General features: G+C 59.5%; 1 protein-coding gene across 2 annotated transcripts; it reads left to right on the plus strand.

Annotated features, from left to right (window-relative positions):
• The first annotated feature begins 2,638 nt into the window (after positions 1 to 2,638).
• On the plus strand, positions 2,639 to 13,811 carry DOK1 (docking protein 1). 2 transcript variants are annotated; one of them, XM_054203227.1, is made up of 5 exons: positions 2,639 to 2,757; positions 3,134 to 3,430; positions 6,174 to 6,332; positions 6,370 to 6,606; positions 8,350 to 13,811. In XM_054203227.1, the coding sequence occupies exons 1-5, from the start codon at positions 2,695 to 2,697 to the stop codon at positions 9,460 to 9,462; spliced, it is 1,869 nt and encodes a 622-aa protein (XP_054059202.1). In that variant the 5' UTR covers positions 2,639 to 2,694; the 3' UTR covers positions 9,463 to 13,811. The 2 variants fall into 2 exon arrangements, with proteins under 2 accessions (XP_054059202.1, XP_054059203.1); XM_054203228.1 differs by having other exon boundaries at positions 6,174 to 6,285; positions 6,434 to 6,606.

The following is a 13,811-nucleotide window of genomic DNA, read 5'->3' on the forward strand; positions in this document are numbered from 1 at the left end:
GGGCGGGGCGGGGGGGGGGGACTCCGCGTAGCCCCCGGGCAAAACCGCCCCGTGGTGGTCCGGGCGTTTCAGCCCTCCCCGTAGATCGCCCCGGGAGCAGCTGCCCGAGCCCTTCTGCTGGAGCGGGGCCGGGGCTCCGGGCGGGCCCTCGGCAGTCCCTCGGTAGCCCCGCCGGGCCGGAGCCGCCGCCGCCCTGGTCACCGGGTGGGACCGGCCCGGTGCAGAGTCTGGTCCCGACCCGCAGCCCGGTGCCGGCCCGGGCTGCTGGCGCTCCCGGCCGCCGGGGTGCTGCTGGCAACGGGGTCCAGCCTGGTGCCCGTGCCAGCCCCCCACACTGTGTCCCCTGGTGTCCCCAGCTGCGGGTGTTCTCCCCATGCAGGCCCAGGGCAGTTATTTCTCCTGCCTTTGCAGTTTCCCAGGACCCGACAGCCCCAGCGCTGTTCCCCGGTGGTCGGGTGTCATTATCCCCTTGTATTCATCGCTGAGCCCGCACCTTTCCCACTGGTACCCTCATGCTGGGCCCAGGGTGTGATGCCTCTCTGGCTCGCTGGGTCCATGAGATCAGGACTGTTTTGCACTTGACTCACCTGCTTGCGTATGTCAGGCTGCTATTTGCCTTTTGTCACACTGCTCTGAGCTGTTAACACATGTTTGGCCTTGTGATCTTCTCTGTCCCACAGGTTCTGGTTTGCAGAAGTGCTGCCACGTCATTAGTTCCCTATCCTGCAGCTGCAGAGTCACTGGTACCTGCCTACATGCAGGACTGTGACGTCACTGAGTTGCTCTGCGCTTTTTCTGACCACTTTCCTGTTTGTCAGTCTCATTGTAAGGTAGACTCATGTTCTGCAGCATCCCCACAGCCTTTCCCAGCCAAATGGTGTCATAACCCAGAGAGCAAGTACACGACTTTGTTACCATGCAAGTGTGAGGGATGGAGCCAGGAGAGAGCAGAGGTGCACTCCTCCTGCAGGAGGCACTTCCAAGTGCCCTCCCAGCAGATGGCACCACCTGTAGCCATTTCATCTGGCCCAAAGGCATGGGCTTGCACAGGAGAAGAGGGCATCAGAGGCCTAGAAAATCAGGATCTGTGGAATCTCCCTCTTCCCTTTGCAGGTTAATGTAGTGCTATGAAGCCAAGTCATGGTGTCTGGGCCATCAAAGCAGCAAAGGAGCCCAAGAACGACTGTCCAGCAGTGACCTGGCAGGGAAGAGTGCACTAAGGGCTAGCAAGGTCTGCCCAAGGCTCAGCAGCACGGCATGGAGGAGGCTGCACAAAGCAAGGAGAGTCCGTAGCACTTAAAGCCTCAGCCCCTCAACCGGGGTCTCATAACCAGACTCACACACAGCAATAAAACCAGACTCATCAATAAAAACTCATAACCAGACACACAGAGCAATAAAAATTGTGTGCTGGGTGCAGGACAGAAAATGATGCTGTAGGAAAGCCAGCTTGGAGCTACCAGGTTGGGTTATTCACATGCAGTGAGCAATGACCGGGGCTTGCTGGGCACAGGCCATGCTCGTGCCTGCTCTTTGCCTCACGGCCCGCACCAGCCCCAGCTGAGTTTTGCTGCTGGGGCACGCTCAGTTTGAGCCTGGCCCTTGAGAAGGCTGTTGGGGCAGACTGGAGCAGCTGGCTATGGCAGGGGCAGTGCTGGGAGCAGCCCAGTGCCCAGGCACATGGCACAGTTAGAGGTAGAGATGTGGGTGACATTACCCTGTCCACGAAGACTGTCAGAGAAGGAAGTCAGGCGGGGCTGTGCATACACAGGTGTGTTTGTTGTGATTCTTCCCCATCCCTCTTGTCTCTGGGAGCACCTGCTTATTGGTTCCATGGTTTTCTTGGACTTTGAAGTTGAGCTAAGTGGCCTCTAACTCTTCACTTCCTTTTTTTTTTTTTTTTCCCTCAGAGCCAGTCCATATCTAGGGCATGCCCAGCAACATCTTCCTCTTCTGTGTTGGCTCTTTCTTGACAAGCTACACCCCCTACTTCACAGGCCAGTCCCCAGGGTGAGTTATGCCAGTCAGATCATCATTTTAGACATCTACAAAGACCCCCCACCGCAGTTGCCCATTCCCTGCGGCACTTGCGTAACTGCACCAGTACATGGGGCGAGGACCATGATGTCCTGGGGGTGATGGCCCTGGATGCCCACCTCCCAGGGCACTCTATGGACTCTGCTCAGGGGCTGTGGCCCCCAGCGCCCGCTCCCAGCTTGACCTTGCTCAGCGGCTGCTCGCCGGAGATGTGAACGCTGCAGGGCAGGAGGGCCCCCATGCCGGGGGAAGAAGTGGCGGGGATAAGGCCAAGGCTCCTTCCCCTTCCCGGCTTCAGAACAGTGTGGGACATGTCCTGCAACGGGCCTGGAAGCCGAGACCTCTCCCGTGGGATGCACGGCAGGGGCCAGCTCCTTCCCCGAGAGGCCGCAGCTTTCCCGCCGCTACCGGGGCACGCTCGGCCGCCGCCCGTCCTCCCGCAGCTTCCGCACCGGCACAAGGCAGCCGGGGCTGGGGACGATCCAGCTCTCCCTGCCTCTCCCGGAGCCCCCCGTTCCAGCCTCCCCCACTCCTTCCCTCCCTCCCGCCCCGACACGTGCGGCCCCGCCCCGGCCCCGCCCCGGTCCCGCCCCCCCGGTGGCCGTGGCGGCGGCGGGCGGAAGCGCGCGGCGTGTGGCGGCGCATTCGCGGCGCGGGATGGACCCGCCGGCCAAGGAGGGGCCGCTCCTGGTGCAGCACAGCCACAAGTTCGGCACCAAGGTGCCTCTCCGCGGGGCGGGCGGGGGTCGGGACGGGGACGGGTCGGTTCGAGCCGGGCGGGCTCTCTTCCTCCCTGCCGGGGACCGGGCGGTCTCCGCACCGTCGCCCGGGCCGGGCCCGCCGTCCCCGCTGCTCGCCGCCGCCCCGGCTGGGCGCGCTGCCGGGTCGCTGGTGCCGCCCGGCGACTGGGGAAGTGGGGCCGGGGCTTTGGCGGCTCGCCGGCCCCGGTGGGATGGTGCGCCCGGGGTAGGGGCTGGAGGGGACACCGCCGGGGCCGCCCCCGCTGAGCTGCCGTGCTGGCGGAGCATCCCAGGCGCCCCCCCCGCTGCTGCCCGGCGGCGGCCCGGTGTGACCCCCCGACCCCGCTGCCTTGCAGAGGTGGAAGCGGAGCTGGTTCGTGCTGTACCCGGCCAGCCAGCACGGCGTCGCCCGCCTGGAGTTCTTCGACTGCAAGGAGCCGGCGGCGCCGCCCGAGCGGCTGGGCACCAGGCGGCTGGACAAGACGGTGGTGCGGCTGGCCGACTGCACCAGCGTGGGGCCCGTGGCCGAGAGCGGGCCCCGGCCCGGCACGGCCGTCTTCCGCCTGGAGACCAGCGACAAGAGCTACCTCTTCGCGGCGGAGAAGCAGCAGAGCGAGGAGTGGGTGGCGAAGCTGTGCGAGATCGCCTTCCCGGTGAGCCCTGGGGGCGAGCGGAGGGGGCATCCTGGCTACCTTGGCCAGGGCTTGGCTGTGGCTGCCCGTGCATGGGTGGGGGGCGCGGACCTCGGAGTGTGTGGGGTGGTGCTGGTGGTGTGACCCCTTCCTACATGGCAGGACGGCCTGGGGGCACAGGGAGAGGGACCCCAAGGCATGTTTGAGTGGTTCCAGGTGGTCAGAGCACCTGGCCCTGGGACTCTGGTCCCTTCTTGATAGCTCCTGCCGTGCCAGCAGCCAAGTGGTTTACGGGACTCTGGTCCCTTCTTGATAGCTCCTGCCGTGCCAGCAGCCAAGTGGTTTATGGGACTCCTTGGTATGCTGTCAGTAATTCTTGGTTGCAATTCCAAATTTCAAGTCGGGCTCTTCTCCCCTGGCATGGAGCCCATCCTCGCCCCCTCTAGAGGCCTGGCGGGGGCTGGGCAATGGCTGAGGAGAGTTTCCTCTTGGCCCAACCACTGCTGCTTTTTTCCTGCCGCAGCAGTGGCGGAAGTGGAGCCCTGAGAGCTTGCGGTGCCTGGCCCCGGGACCCACCTGGCTCCTGGGGCCGGCAGCGTCAGCAGCTGCAGGGCCAGTGCACCCCCTTGACCAGCCTCAGGGCTCGCTCCTGCCTGCTGCTGGGAGCACCCCATTGGAGTTGTGCCTGCGGCACAGCCCCCCAGCGCCCCGTCCCCTGCCTGCGCCCCCGTAGCAGCTCTGCAGCCTTCGCTGGGGCTGGTGGTCAGTCGGCGCGATGCCTCCCTGCCAAGGCAGTTTGGACAGTGGGTGGCCTACAAGTATGGTCATCCACACTGCTCTGAAGAGCAGCCTGCGCCTGCCCTACCCCACAGGTCCCCTGCTGTCCCCCCAGGAGATGTTCGCGCAGCCCTGGGTTGTGCTCTAGCCGATTCCAGGCTTGGAGTGCTGGGCAGGGCCGCCTCGCAGGATGGCTGGCTGCACAGCTGACAATCCCAGGGTCTTCCCACAAGGATCTGGGTGTTTGCTGAGTATGACTTACTGAAGCCATTTTTTGTCCCTGCTTGCGTCTCCCTGCAATCCATTGTCAAGCCAAATGTGTCTGTGCAGCAAGTGCCCTACTGACCAGGCCAAGAGGCACTGGTGTAGTACTGGAAATGACTCCATGTCCGTGTCTGTTTGGTGCAGCTTTTGTCCTGTAAGTGGCTTTCAGGGATGAGCTTGGGACACAGCATGTGCCTTTGGAGTGGTGCAGGGTATTGGCAAGGCAAGGGGAAGATCTGCTCGGAGCAGGGGTGTGCTCATACCTTCCTTCACACGGCAGCTGTCAGTTGTATGCTTGGCGTCCAGAAGTGAGCTGACAGTTTAGGAAGTGGTGAGCAAAAGGCTGCAAGGATGGCATGTGTTCTAGAAAGGCCTGGCCTGGACCAAGAGGCGCAGGAGCTGCATGGGACCTCTCTGTAAAAAGCTGAGGATCCTCAGCTGTGTCTTCTGGTCATTGGCATGAAGAGCGTGATTTTGTTTCATGTTGTTTGCTGCTGCCCAGAGGGTAAGCGGGGTCCAATAGCTTGGGAACTGGGGCCGGGGATTGTTTGGAGTTCAGAACAGAATTTCTTTGTCTTCTGAAGATGAGGGAAAGTGCAGTCAAACAGGCTGTGTCAGATCGGCTGGCCATTGACTTCCTGATCCCAGGCTGGAACCCTGCTGTGTTAGGTGCTTTATCTGAGCAGGAGCTGCTGCTGTCAGCTCTGAGGATACTAGGTTTTATCAGTCCATGATCTATTTAGGAGGCAAACAAAAGGGCCTGATGGCCCTTTTTGGGCCTTGCCTCTTGTTAAGAAGCTCATGTGGCTGGGTTTTAAACTGAAACTGTGACAGCTTGCCTTCTGCAAGACGTATGCTCTGCTGCAACCCCATCCCACGTGACCCTGAGAAACAGCTTCCAGCTCCTGTCCAAACCCTCACGCAACGGTGCTGAAGGGTCCGTTGAAGCTGCTGAAGCACCTCTTGCAGGGCATCTGTGAGCCTTTGATTTGCCTGGGGCTTCCCGCAAGGAGGATCTTCACTGTTCGGTGGTTGCAGCGAGGGTGCATCCCCCTGCCACAGGCCCCCAGGGGACCCTGCTGCAGGGACACGGTGGCTGACGGAGTGCGTGCTTTGCACTTTCAGTTCTGCATGCGCTAAAATAGTAGTTCTTGCTTCCCTTCTGCGGGCTGTGCGCTGGTGCTGGCACCGCCTTCCTGCCTGTCCAGAAGCAGGACACAGACCCTTGCATTACTGGGTCATCCCGTCAGCTCCCTCCCTTGCTCGTACCTCTGGGAGACTGTGCCTGGGCCCGTTGCGATACTTTGGGCACCGATGTCGCCTCCACTGGAGTACATCGCTGAGGAGGCAAAGCCGTTCCCTGCCTCGGCACCAGATCACCCGCATGGCTGAGCCATAGTGGCCAGACTAGACAAGCAGCAGTAGAGTGGGCAAGTGGGACCCCCAGGTGCTGCCCTGCAGGAGGCTGTGTCTCAGTGCTGGCTTGTGCCAGGAGCTCCACGGAACCCCATTCTGCGCTTCCTGGCCCTCTCATCCGTGTTCATGTTGCCTCGGGGTGGGGAAGGCTGGGGTCTGTCCTGGCTCTGGGCAGGGAAGGGCTTGGTATGGCTGTGTGGGGCTGGGGGGCGCTGGTGATGTGGGACTGGGGGGACAGTGGCTGCAAGGGGACCCAGGGGCTGATGTGGGAAGAGGGGACTGGGGCTGATCTGCTCTTCCTTGTCAGGGAAATGGCCCCAGCGATGCTGGCGTGGCGGCCCGGCGTGGCAGAGAAGGCAGCGGGGAGGCACCGGCCCTGGAGATGGCCGTGAACTCCATCTACTACTCCAGAGATGAAGGTGGGACCTGCCGCTGCTCTGCCTTTGGGCCACCTTCTGCGGGGCCTGTCCTGCCACTGCCCCATCAAGGGCTTTGGTGGGCAGGGTGAGGCCTTGCCTGGAGGACATGGCTTCCTCCGCCCTGCCCTGAGCATCCTTGTCCCCACAGTGAACACCTTCTGGGTGACGGTGCAACGGACCGAGGCTGCGGAGCGATGCGAGCTGCGTGGCTCCTACGTGCTCAAGGCGGAGCGTGACAGCCTTGTCCTGAAGGACCCACGGACAAATGAGATCCTCTACGTCTGGCCCTACCGTCTGCTCCGGAGATACGGCCGGGACAAGGTGGGGGTACCCTGTGTGCCACGTGCTGAGGCCTGTTTCCCTGCAGGCTTTCCCTTGCCAAAGGTTAGGGAGCTGATGTACTCCACCAGCCTGTGACAGCTGTGCAGCAGACCCTGCCAAATGCCAGAACTGCTGCAGCCCTTGGTGACCACAGCAGGGTCCCCAGGGGCATCTGTGATGCCATCTGTCCTCAGCTTCCACCTGTGCCACCATGCAGGAGCGTGGGCTCCAGGACACCCGTCCCTGCCGAGGGCATGGCTGTGCAGAGCCCCGCTCTGTGTGGTCCTTGCCCAGCTCCCATGGGGACCATCGCAGCCCCTGCTGGCCCTTCTGTCAGACATCCCTGCAGCTGGCTTGCCCCCGTTCTCTATCCCAGCACTCCCCAGCCCATGCCGTGGGCAGGCATGTCCTTCCATGCTGCATGCAAGCTCTCCCTTGGCTCCCTGTAGTCCTGGCTCTGCCCTGGATTCAGTCCATCCCTCCTGAAGGATGGTGGCCGGAGCAGGAGGGGCTCTTTGAGACACCAGTTACTCGAGATGTGTTCACCTTACAGGGTGTACTGCTCTTAGCCTGGCTGACCTATGTAGGTCTGTCACCTCTGCAGTGTCCTCCAGCAGCGGGTCCCTGATCTGTCTTGCTGCTAAATTGAGCACGAGAGGTACCTGATGCGCTGGATGGGGAGGAAGTGGTCACCCCAGGGCTGCTTAAAGAAGTGATGGTGTCAGCTGCAGTCCGCTGATGGCGCTTTCTGTGGCACTTTACCAAAACAGAAATGTAAACCGAGGTGCTCTTGGGGAGGCATCTGGCTTGTCCGCAGGGTCTGTGCCAGGGTCAGGATGAAAGCTATGTGGTGTGAGGAGCGGGCAGCTGCACCCACAGGTCCCCAAGCAGTGATGGCTTGGCTGTGCTTGTGTTTGGTAGCATTGACTTACAAAGGGAAGTCTGGCCCCAGAGGCTTTTGCAGCAACCCCAGAGACTGCTGCTGCATGCGAGAGAGAACCGGTGGGGCAGAAAATCTTACTTGGATTCGGGGACTGAAGTTCAGGGAGGGTGTGGGTGTCTGCTGGTGGGAACGTGTGCATGAGTGTGTGTTCAGGCCTGAGGAACACGGCCTTGGTTCAAGACTTCTCTTTAAAGTACTTCATACCATTAACAGAGTAACGCTGGTAAGGCAAATGCTTTGCTTACCATTGGTAGCCAAGCTGCTGCTTCTGGCTTTCTCCTGTGGAAAGCTTTCTTCCTCCATCTTCTATCTCTTGCCTCTGGATCGCTTGCCTTCTGCTGACTGATGCTGACTTATCCAAGATGCCCATAATAGTTTCCCCCGCTGAACTGTCACTCATCTTCTCACCCTACTCTGTTCTCAGTGCTAACTGCATGTTATTTCCTAGACTATCTGGTGCCAGTTGTTGACCCTGCTCAGGTAAGGCAGCCGGTCTCCAGCAGGACCTGCAGCTCTGACCCTGGGGCATCTCGCAGCGATGTCTGCGCTCTGATTTCACAGCCTCCCCCTGACCAGCTGCTGTGCAGCTGCTGAGAGCAGCATGCCCCTGGGGAGGTGATTGCTAAGCTGCAGCCCTTGCCACAGGGAGCAGAAGGAGCGGGATGTTCGGTGAAGTCTCTCTTGCAGGATGCTCAGGATCAGTGCCGCAACCGTGCGTCCTTCAGCAGGAAGCACGGCCCGCACAGTGCACTGGGCCGCCCGGTGCTGGGCAGGATGTGACCCTTCCGCTTCCCCTCCAGGTGATGTTCTCCTTCGAAGCTGGCAGGCGCTGCGACTCCGGCCCAGGGAACTTCACCTTTGAGACCAAGCAGGGCAATGAGATCTTCCGCCTGGTGGAAGCCTCCATCCGGGAGCAGAAAGCGCAGGTGGAGGAGAACCGGCAAAGCTGTGACTCGCTGGATTCGGACAGCCCCAGCGTGGTGCTGATCCGCCAGGCCCTGGCCGACTCCCTGAGCCTAGAGCTGCCCGCAGAGGGGGATGACGCCCTGGCACCCAAAGTGGGGCTGGTGCCCAGGCCCAGTCTGGCGGCAGAGGAGAGAGACGCCACGTCTCTGCTGAAGACCCGGACTCTACCAGAGCTCCCTGTGCCACAGCCCAAGCCGGCGGTCCCGAGCACACCCCCGCGCTCCCCTCTGCCAAAGGCGCCCCGTGCCGTGCTGCCAGCCGAGGACCCGTCCAGCGTGTACTCGGAGCCCCTGGACTCAGTGAAGGGCTTCCGTCCCTGGCTGGACCCGCTGTACTCGGACCCCATAGACAGCAAGCCTGCGAACGGGACCAAGGCGCCGAGCGGTGCCTCGGACGAGACGAAGCTCCGGCTGCCGGCGCCACTGTACTCAGGCACATACGAGCAGGTCCGGGCTGAGGGGCGCAGCCAGGCCCCCGCCATGCCCGGGCGGAAGGAGCACATCTACGATGAGCCCGAGGGTCGCGCTCCCCGCTCATTGCCACCCCCCACCTGCATCTACGACGAAGCGCGGCCCACGGGTGAGGCCTGGCGCACCCAGGGCCACGATGGCAGGGGCGGCTACGAGTATCCTTACAACCCCAGCACTGACGACTACTCGGTACCTGCCTTCCAGGCCAAGGCCAAGGGCCCCAAGCCGCTACCTGCCCCCAAGCCCCAGGCAGCCTTTATCCCCAAAGGTGGCGAGAGGAGCGGGGACCTTAGCAGGCGGCGGGGGAACCCCGCTCCTGAGAAGGTGGCTGTCAAACCCAGCCTCAACAGCAGCAACAACAACAACGTGGAGGTGCTGTACAGCCAGGTGGTGAAGCCCCAGCCCCTGCAGAAGAGGGAGCAGTCTGTGGATGAGTGCAGCTTGTCGCCTGTCTACGAGGACCTAGGAGAGATATAGCGTGCTGCTGCTCTGTACCTGCCCGGGAGGGACTGGGGGGCACAGGCACGTTCCTGAGCAGTTGCCGGCTGCTGTCCTCCACGGGTCACGGGGGTGGCTTGGGGCTGGGGACTGTCCTGGCTCAGGCAGAGTGCGTCTTGCTCACCAGCGCTTAGGGGGCTGCCTTTCCCTGGAGGTCCTTTCCACAGCAAGAGCAAGAGAGCTGTGGCTGGAGCAGGTGCCAGCGTGCTTCTCCTGCTCTGGAGCTGGCTCGGCTGCTGCCTCCTGATCCACAGGAGGGCTGGCCGTATTACCCTGCGCCTGTTGCTCTGGCTCGGCGCTGGGTCCCTCTCTGACCAGGCTGCAGGGCAGGGATGCCTGTTGCGGTGCACGGAAGACTGCTTGCCATCAGTCTCCAAAAGTATTTTTATACAAGATTATTTTAATATTAAAATCTTTATGTCTCAGAGTGAAATGTTTGCCTGTGGCATGTCTGGGCTGTCAGGTGTACCAATGGGGAGATGCTGGCGCAGTGCTGCGGAGCCAGGTGGCCCGGCTGAGCAGTGTTCACATGGTGGCACATTCGTGTCTGTGCCAGAGCTACTGAGCCAAGAGGAAACTGTGAAGAAAGGTTGAGCTGTGGCTGGGATGCCCTGATGCCAGGGGATTAATGGATACAAGGGTCGGGCTCACAGGTACCTTTATGTGCTGATTAGGGCACAAACTGTTGGGATGGCCTGAAAATGTGTGTGTCTCCTCCAAGTGTAAGGCTGGGCAGGGCCAGGCTCCAGCTCTGCTTCAGCTCAGTGACTGTTGATTAGTCTCCTTCCCCAGCCTGATCCCTCTGCTGATCTCCCTCTCTCCCAGGCTCTTGAAAGGCCTGGGATGGACCCAGTCTGATCCCATTGACTTAATGGCAAAAACCGTGATCCCTGCTGTGTGGTCTGAGGCCAGGGGTTTGGCTGCGGTTGCTGTGTGGCCGGCCTTGGGCAGAAACCTATGCAGGGGAAAACCAGGTTGTCCTTTTGGTGCTGGTAATGGTTTTGAGAGATTTTTATGTCCCTTCTGCATGGGACTAGACGAGGCACCTTGGCATTGGCTGTCCCCGAGTCTGCACGGCGCTACTGATGACTTCTGCCGGTTTACCAGCCTGATGGTACAGACAGCAGGAAAACAGCCAGCTGACAAGCCGTGCTAGGATGTAGCTGTGCAGAGGACTAAGCATGACTTCTGCAGCCCCAGCTCAGACCAGGGAGCCACAAACCATTGTGGAAGTCTGGAGGATCAGGTTCAGGTCCCCAGACTGGTGAGACAATGACAAGGTGGTGAGCTGACTGGGTATTTGTTTGATGCCCAAGTTGCAGGAGGGAAGCCCCAGTCCTGTAATATTACAGTGCAGCTGTAGCCAGGACCAATTTGTGGCTGTTCTCCTGTGCTGGGTCCTCTTCACCACTGGGGATTTGCTGCAGAAGGGAAAAAGCCGAAGGGCTGGGAATCTGAGGGAGGCTGAGGTGGTTTCTGTCTGGGATGAGACGCAGGAGCAGCAGGCATCTGCTGCTCATGGTTGGTTGCTGGGTGGTCCCGTGCTTGTGTTCCTGTCCGTGATGGGTCCATGTACGCATCCCAAGAGCAGTTCTGCGCCCCTGCTCCAGAGCACAGCTCTGGGCATTGCTTAGCAGGGGGCCCAGGCCACCTGCCCCTAATCTTGCTTGTGACTTGAGTGTGAGACTCCAAGACTTAAATGATGAAGAGCAGCCTCCAAGGAGCGGAGCCCCAGGGCTCTCCCTTCCATATGGCCTTGGTTATTTGTGCATCTCCATCACGGCGGTCACTGTATCTTGGTGCGCTGTGTCTGCTTCCTCCCGTGGAGCTGAGCCTAGCAGACGTGCAAAGGGGCTGACCCAGCTTTCACTGAAGAGGGTGATGGTGAGGACGGAAAATGCTCCAGCATCTGTGCCAGACCAGTGGTCCCTCTGCAGCCCTGTGCTCCTCTTGGCTGGGAGGAACGGATATTTATTTTTCTTGCTTCAGCAATGACGTCATCTCTTGTAACAGCCGACTTGGGACTAAGACATAAGTGCGCAAGACAAGAGGAAAACTCCTACGCGTGGCCTGCTTTATTTATGCACCCTGCCATGTGACAGAGAAATGCGTGCAGTGGGGAAGGCTCTTAGCCTCTGCTGATCAGGAGAAACTGTCCATTCTTTCCTGGCTCAGTGTTGCAGACCAGACCTGTCATCTTGCTTAGGCTGCTGCTCTGTGCTTCACCTCATCTCATTTCTGGTGGCAGTTTGGGGTGTAATAGATGCTTTGGGAAAGCATAAGAAATAAGGTAAATGCAGTGTGAGCGGTTGGCTGGTCACAGCCTTCCTGTTGCCGAAGCAAAAGTCTGCAGTGAACCCTGACTTTAGGACCAGGAGGTGATCTTTCTGGATTCTGCCTAGATTAGGATTCCTTCCATCTGCCTTCGCAGAATCATAGAATGGTTCAGGTTGGAAGGGACCTTAAAGATCACCTAGTTCCAACCCCCCTGCCATGGGCAGGGACACCTCCCACTAGATCAGGTTGTTCAAAGCCCCATCCAGCCTGGCCTTGAACACTTCCAGGGATGGGGCATCCACAGCTTCTCTGGGCAACCTGTTCCAGTGCCTCACCACCCTCACAGTAAAGAATTTCTTCCTAACATCTAATCTAAATCTACCCTATCACCCTCCCTGATAAAGAGTCCGTCCCCATCTTTCCTGTAGGCCTCCTTTAAGGCTGCTATAAGGTCTCCCCGGAGCCTTCTCTTCTCCAGGCTGAACAACCCCAGGTCTCTCAGCCTGTCTTCACACAGGAGGTGCTCCAGCCCCCGATCATCTTCGTGGCCCTCCTTCTTTCCCTTTCCTTTGTCTCACTCCCACTGTCTTCTTACAACTAATTTCCATGTGTTGAACAGTGAAGCAACTGGGTGCAGCTCAAATGCAGCCATGGCACCACGTCACAGCAGTTGTGTGCCTTGGCTGAATTCAGTCTCTGTACTTGCAAAATGGCATCCTGGCAGCCAGTCCTGAACACGGCTTTGCTGAGGTGCTTGGGGAGGCATGGCTTATCCTTGGCTGCTTGCTCTGCCCCTTTTCTCACAGTGCCGAAATGGTCCTGGATGAGCAGCTTGCTTTGCTTCTGCCCAGTCCAGGTGCTATTGGCCAAATTAGGTGGTGTGGGGGAAGTCCTTTGGATATCAGACTTCCTCATGTGGCAACAGCCTGTGTGCCTCCCTGTTCTCGGCTAAAAGTCCATGCCCTAGATTAGCTGAGAAAAGTCAGAGTACTGGCCTAGCAGCTGCAGCTGGGATGCAACAGAAGCAGAAGTCTTGGTCTCTGTAGGCCAGGTGGCAGTTTGCACTGGGAGAAAATGACTTGGGAGCTGCTCAAAGCACAACCAACCTCTTCCCCTTGGGGCTGCCTTTTTCTGTTTCCTGTTCTGAAAGATGTGTCCTTTTATAACTGCTGCCTCCTCCCCTTTAGGGCCTAGCGTGGTGCAGGCATGAGACAACTTCTGCTAGGATATCCGTTCTCACACTGGGATTAGGGAAAGTACCCAAGTTCCCTCTGGCTGTCAGGAGTCGGTCAGAGCAACAGCACAGTTACTGCACTGCTTCACACTGTGGTCATCGGGTGGTGGGCTTTTCAACAGGGACCCCAATTTTGTGATTTGCTTCCCCTGACAGTCCCTTTTCCCTCTTCCCAAGTTTCCCCTTTAGCAGCTTGCTTCTATCAGCAATAAATCACAAGCTCCTGTTTGTTTACCCCTATCCATCGGCACGGTGTTTCGTTGACTTTGTACCCGTTTGGTATTTATGATATGGTTGCCAAAGTAATTTCCACTTACATCACCAGTTCAGTCAAGCTAATCCCCTGTCGTGTCCCCCACCCAATCTGCCGGATTTTGTAATTTTCATATTGTTGTCTGATTTGCATGCCCCAGGCTGGGCCATTTGTATGTGCATTACTGCCCTTTGCTACTGCTCCTTCCCCAGTTCCTCATGCCGTGAGCTTGTTAGAGAGGCGGGGATTAGCCACCAGCTTGCACACCCTAACAAACCCATATCCCTGTGCCTGCAGGGGTTCTGCCCTGTCCTCAAGGTACCTGCCCTTGACATCTTACCCCAAGCAGCTGCCTGAGATGCAGCCTCCTGCCAGGCATGGAGTGATCCCAGGGCATGGGAAGAGCAGGTCTGTGCTCTGCGTGGCTAGCAGGGCCTGTAACTGAGCTGGGATCCCAGGGAAAAGAGATGGCAATGATGGCTCTGCTCTCTTGCTGTAGCAGTCACCCCAGGAGCACGGTGTTTGCATTGTGCCCTTGGTCAACTGCAGCTGTTTCTCAGGAAG

Source organism: Rissa tridactyla, chromosome 5, assembly GCF_028500815.1.
Source record: "Rissa tridactyla isolate bRisTri1 chromosome 5, bRisTri1.patW.cur.20221130, whole genome shotgun sequence".
In the NCBI taxonomy this organism is placed as follows: Eukaryota; Metazoa; Chordata; class Aves; order Charadriiformes; family Laridae; genus Rissa; species Rissa tridactyla.